The 6,526-nt window shown below is 33.2% G+C and overlaps 1 protein-coding gene across 1 annotated transcript; it reads right to left on the bottom strand.

The window, feature by feature from the left end:
* Positions 1 to 323: 323 nt before the first annotated feature.
* On the bottom strand, positions 324 to 2,329 carry LOC113704193 (hydroxycinnamoyl-CoA:piscidic acid hydroxycinnamoyltransferase). The gene is made up of 2 exons (XM_027225925.2): positions 834 to 2,329; positions 324 to 726 (listed from the first exon to the last, which is right to left on the bottom strand). The coding sequence occupies exon 1, from the start codon at positions 2,201 to 2,203 to the stop codon at positions 851 to 853; it is 1,353 nt and encodes a 450-aa protein (XP_027081726.1). The 5' UTR covers positions 2,204 to 2,329; the 3' UTR covers positions 324 to 726; positions 834 to 850.
* Between the last annotated feature and the right edge of the window lie 4,197 nt (positions 2,330 to 6,526).

The raw sequence follows: 6,526 nt of genomic DNA, 5'->3' as shown, positions 1-6,526 counted from the left end.
TATTAGAAAATGTACTTAAGAGTGTTTCTTTTTTTGCTAAATTTGATTTATTTCTTTTTATATTTGGTTGATTATCAACTAATTTACTCTTTTATGATTTGCAATTGTGTAACTTGTTTGGGTCTTTTTTAATATAACATATCTATTGCACAACAAAGATATAGAATTGACCAGTTCTCACAGAAGATCTTGTTATTAAGGAAAAGTTACCATTTTGGTCTTTTGTTTTCAAGGCCTTGGGCAAATGTTTTCAATCTTTTATCTTCAAACAAATTAGAAATGTAAATTGCTATACAGTAAATTTAGAGGAGCTAACGGAGGAGTCATGGGAACCGCACGTACACTTTTATACTTCCATTTCCATTTAGAACAAAATTTACATCCCATTCAAGCTCACAAATGAAAAAGTACATGATAAGAACTGGATTGAGTTGATTACATAGAACCAACATGCCATAAAGGACACAAAGGAAATTGCACTGAGTTAGTGTATCCACTTTCAGTACATACAAGATTAATATAGTATTTGTTTTAAGAAAAAGGACATAGTAATGGTCATACAAGCTATCTCAGGGAGTAAAAGTCTCCTTATTTATTACTACCTTAAGAGACAAATTTTTGGTTTCCGTCTACTCCATCTTCCATTTCTGAAAAGATCCACGTCCCGTTTGCCTGCAATAATAGCTCTTCAAACTGTTCTCCAGCAGCTGCCAATTCGTTGGTTCCCTGTCCGACAAATAAATTCAAATGTTAGTGGCAATTAATGTTTACTTACATATGACTAAGCTTTTCAGTGAGCCCCATGAAACTACACAAACTATATTAGTACCAACCTTGTGAGTCTACATCATTATATATCTTCATAGAAATACTTCTTAAAAGCATTAATATGTTCTACTTGCAGGCGCAGTGGGATAATCAACGATCCATCCCCATTAGGACCAGGAATAAGGAAGAGTCTTCCATCATAACCTAATGACCCAGGGGTCATGGAAGTTGCTTCTCCCCCCCCAAAATTGACTTTGTACACGTCCAGCCCAACCCAACTAGTAATAAGCAAATTGGGATTTCCAAAGAACAACCCCTGTGCACAACCAACAGTGTGAAAATGTCGACTGCTAGATACCTCGGGCATGTTCTTCATACAAGCAAGATATGACCTTACATACTCATCTGTAACCTTGTCTATTGCTTCCTTAATTTTGCTTGAAGCATAGCTTGGTGGCCTCGATTGGAGATCACCTGCAATAGCTCTTGCTGGCACAGGTAAGACAGCATTTCCAAAGTACCTTCCGGGCAAGGGTGGTTTAAGCCGACTGCGAAAATCCACAGTCACATATAGAACAGTTTCTTGGTCGGGGCTGTGCATACGGGCCTTGGATAAGCACTTCCATATATGCGCAGATACAGCTACAAACCGGCTAAATGGCGGATGATTGCTAGTTTTGTGAACCAAATCGTGGTGGTTGTTGACGTTGTTCTTGAGCTGCTCAATTTGTTCTTTACTTAACGGAAACATGGCACAGGTAGTAGCCTTTTTACGCTCTTCTAAGCTGCTAGACTGGCCTATCAGGACGGGTAGTGGGTAAAAGTCCGAGTATTGTAATTTTGGAGCTATTGACGATGGGTACTCTTCATATTGTTGAAGAATTGTACGATCTAGGTATGGTTGATCATCAGATTTTTCACCGCGTGCAATCTTTGCCCATTCGGCAGCAAAATGACACCCGCTTTGACCGTCCACAATGACATGTGACACGGCCAAGCCTAAAGAAACACCACCACAGGCAAACCTTGTGATTTGCCCTAGAAGGAGCGGTACCTCATGAAGGGGAGTATTATTGTAATCTATAGGTGGGATCAGGGCACTGATTTGTGGCGATGGGCAAAAGTCTCCAAAATCCTCGATTTTGAGCTCAGATTGAGCTTCAAGAAGTAAAGCGCCCATGGAATTGCAACGCAGCTCAACTCGGCCTCCATCTTTCTGGAATAAACGTCCAGCAAGAGGATAAAAAGCTGCCAAGGCTTCGCTTAATGAGTCTTTCAAAACCCTAGTGGCATCTTTTAGCAATTCTGGATTTTCTGGCTTGTAAAAGTGAACGATGGTTGCATAAGTCAAGGGTTTACATTGATCACACTCAGATAAATACATTACTTCTGGTTTTGCTGGTTTGACAATGTGAGAGGCTATCAAGTTAACCATTGTGAGAAGGAAAGAGGATGAGATCTAACTAGTGAGAGTTGGAGAAAGGAAAAATGTGTGGCAGGGAAATTTCTTGTGAAAACGAAAGAAATGAGGGTGAGACTTTTTGGTTGTGGTAGGGCGCATGCTTATATAGGCCCGAGGTTTATATCTCATATGTCAAGATTGTGAAGGTTATGATACAGGGGAAAACAAATGGTTACATTGCAAGAAATTCCAAACTCTCGTCTCAAGGACTCTGCTTTACATGTATCCATTGCTCATGATTTGGTGCATCGAATTCAGAATCAATTTTTGATTGGCATATTAATTTGATGCGATAGTCCACCTGTAAATCTAATCTTTACTTTGTGGTTTTCTCCAACAGATGATACACGTACAGCTTTGAAAAATTGCTCCATTGTAAAATATCTTCGAGCGGAAAGTATCTTCCAGGAACTTTGTTTCCAAGAAAACATTAAAATATCTTAAAGAAGAAAATATGGGGTGAAAATCCATAAAAGTTCAGTCCACAAAGAATTAGTGAAGGAGTACAAATGCAACAAAAGACGAAGCTTCATATTTGTGCTTACAAATGCAACAAAAGATGAAGCTTCATATTTCCGCTTTGACGGGGGACCACGGATATGTCGTTTTGGGTAGCTTTGCTGTGATTGAAGCAAAATTTTCAATGACAATGACTCTCCAACATTCTCCACTGAACTTTCTCCATGTTATGCTTTTAGCACTACTAGTAATGGAACACATGCTTTGCATGTGATCATGATGTTTCTATTTTTTTCTTTAAAATTTTAGAAAATTAATTATTTTGAAGGAATAAATGTAATTGAGAAAAAAAAATGTGATATTTAATATTTATATTATTTTATATTTTTTCTGACCTTGATCTGCCCTAACCAATACATATGGATAATCAATAAATTATTTTTTGTTCCAAGAGCACCTTTAGTTTATAACAATATCAATATTTTTGTCTTTTAGTTAAATTTAGATGACCTAAATGTTCTTTTTTATGCCATTTAATTTTTAATTTTTAATTTTTTGAATAATTTGTTGCTTCCCTTTAAGTCATTCTATGAATCGTTTATTAGTTTTAGTGAGATTTTCTAATAATAATTATTTTTTGCTAATGATGGATTGTAATATGATCTATAGAGCTATTATAATTATAATAGTATTTAAATATACTGAAATTCCATTGTTTGAATTTAAATAGTTTAACTTTGAAGAGAAATGTTTTGATTTGGTGAAAATTATTTATATTTCTCACTGATGACATGCTTTAGGATTATAGAGTTTATATGATTAAAAATTGTAATATGTTAAAATTATTTATTATATAATAGTCAAACTAAACTTGGATATATTTTTATTCACCTTTGAAGTACTCCTTGAAATTGATATTTTATAAAACAATATTTTTTGGCTTAATTTACCATAATTCAAAGGGATGTTTCACCTTTGTAATTATTATAATGATTGGCATTGATGAACATAATATTCATTAATTGTAGTTTAATATTGTTAATTGTTACAAGAATATGATTGATAAAGTTCATTAAATTTAATCTTTATTGCAATTTAAATAAATAATTCCCAACATAAAACTCTTTACCTAGCTTGGTACTCCATTTACTATTATATTTTGTATTAAAGAATTTTTACTCAATCCTAATATACTCATATTAAAAAAGTGCTCTTAAGACTTAATTTACTTGTATCCAAGAAATAATAAGACTTGTGGAACTTTTTAAAAGATTTATAATACCAATTTATTATGTTTTGTTTCATGTTTGAGGTATTCTCTAAACTTGGATTTTGTAAATAAAATTTGTTCTTCTTTCTTTTGGTAAATAAAAAAGTAAGGAATATTTCATTTTTGTAACTATTAGCATGTTTGATATTATTTATTAATGATGAAATGTAATGCAATTTATCCCTTTATTAGAGAGGAGCACAATTTTGGCATCACAAAAACTAATATCATTTTTTGCTTACACTATTAACCACTAAGATTCACCATATTTTTTATAATTTATAAATAAAATTTGTTGTTCTTTTTTCGATTTGATTCACTATAACTCAAGGGAATGTTTTTCATTCTCATAATTGTTGACATAATTGACATTAATTATTGATGAAATGCATTGAATTGATTCTTCTTGTTTTTTTTTTTTTGGTGTAATTAACCAGAATCATCACAATTCAAGGAATGTTTCTTTGTAACTGTTAGCATAATTCTTATTAATTATTAAGAAAATGCAATGTAATCTGCCTATTTGTTAGTGTGAAGAGCAATATTAGTATCACAAAAATTAAGATCAATTTTTGCTTACACTGTTATATACTAAAGACTTATCATACTTTTTATATAGTAATAGATAGATAGATATATTTCAATGTCAGCAGGGTGTTAACTGTAAATTGTAGCATGAAGAAATTGCTCATCCATTCTAGATTGCATTTTTTTCAATGATGATTTATAATTACTCTATCTTTTATAAAACTTATTAATTTTTTTCTTTTTCTTCTGTAAAAATTATGAATATGATTCCACTAGAGATCCTCCTTTTATTTCTTTTGTATTTGGTTGTGTATCCCAATTTCAATAGTTGTAAATGAGAGAGACTAAATTCATAACAATTATTAACTAAATTCATAGCAAGTATTGGTATTACCTGAATTTATAGCAATTATTGCGCCAAGTTCAACAACCTATGGAATTGATATGCTAAAGTTAAATAAACTAAAAACTAGAAAAGTACTTTGTAGTAAAACTTTTGCAGTGAAGATGGAGAAAGAGAAAGCCTTTGTTTGCCGAAAATGGACACACTGGGTTCAGGTTCTTCATGAGCCCTCTATTTAGCGGTTTTTTTTTTACTTCTAATTAAATTGCGATTTTTGGAGGACATTTTTTGTTTATCTATTAATATTAATATCGTCATTATCTTAATTTGCTTTTATAGTTTAACTTAAGTCTGGGGAGGTTTAGAAGAATTAGGATTAGTTAATTTAATATGCATACTCATCAAGGAGAGAGTGGATCAGGAAATCAGAAAGAGAGTGAAACAAAAAATCCCTTGCCCTGACAAGAATTCTTCTGAAACCAAGAAAGTGAGACAGAGAGTGAAACAAAGGATCCGTTGTGCCGACAAGAATTCTTCTAAAACCAACAAGCCCGCCTTCTTTTATTTTTCATCTTCCTCGTCTCCACTTTCTGTGGCCATACATACCGCAAGCAATCCTTCACCAATTGTGAGGGACACGAAAAGGAAGAGGCAACAAGCTTGGGCCAAAGACCAGCCTTCTTTCACCTATGCTCAAATCTCCCCTGGAAACCACTCCTTTCTCCAGATGTAATTTGTTGGCACAAAAATCCTCGTGCAGACAGCGGAAGCAATTCTAACACATATAAAAAATATGTGGGAAGAGGAGGAGAGCAAACACTCAATAATTTAGTTAACTCAAAACAAATATTAAGTCATAGCTTTTCGCTCATGACAATTCACAAATCTCAACTATGAGATTTTCTCTCAAGTCTAATCTCTAGACTCAACTCAACTCTCCACTTCACTTCCCGATGGTGGACGAAACTTGTACTTCTCAAACAATTTCTTCTCCTGATCGCTCTTGTAAAAAAATTCAAATATATCCACCAATTCTTTATTAGATACTCCACAATTCAATTCAACCATATCACCAATAAAGTGTCCAAAGATCAGAAAATCATAATTTTTACCAATAAGGTTTTCAACATCACCATATTTTTCCTTTAGTTTTTCAGCACTAACAACTGCATCAACTTTTGCAGTATCACAACCTTCAATTAATTGTCCACCTCACAATTGATTTCAACCAATCTCATCACTTGATTTTTCTCTTCAAAATATTCATCAACCTCAATAAAGTCAACAATTTCTCTGTCATCATGATCTTCAATCACATCTTTAATTTGATCAATGATTTCACTTTCTTTCTCAACCACTTGTGAAATTTCTTCTTCAATCACAATTTCTTCATTTTCATGTGTATCCACAATTGTTACAATTTCTTCTTTCTTTGCCTCATCAAAAACTTCTTTTTCTTCTTCCTTGTCACAAATTTCTTCTTCACCATGATCATAGGAATTTGTTAAAAATTTCCAAGCCTCCTTCGCTGTCTTTACATGTATGAATTTTTTGGCTACATGTAACTGGACTTGGGTATGGAGATAGTATAATGCCTTATAGTTCAACTGTCTATTCCTCTTTAATTGTTCAACTGCATCCCTTGATAATTTTGTGCCTTCTATAGGTTCCATGAACCCCTTTTGGATAATATTCA

Source organism: Coffea arabica, chromosome 1e (genome assembly GCF_036785885.1).
Source record: "Coffea arabica cultivar ET-39 chromosome 1e, Coffea Arabica ET-39 HiFi, whole genome shotgun sequence".
Lineage (NCBI taxonomy): Eukaryota > Viridiplantae > Streptophyta > Magnoliopsida > Gentianales > Rubiaceae > Coffea > Coffea arabica.
Note: the sequence above shows the minus strand (reverse complement) of the source record. Positions and strands in the feature narration are given on the sequence as shown.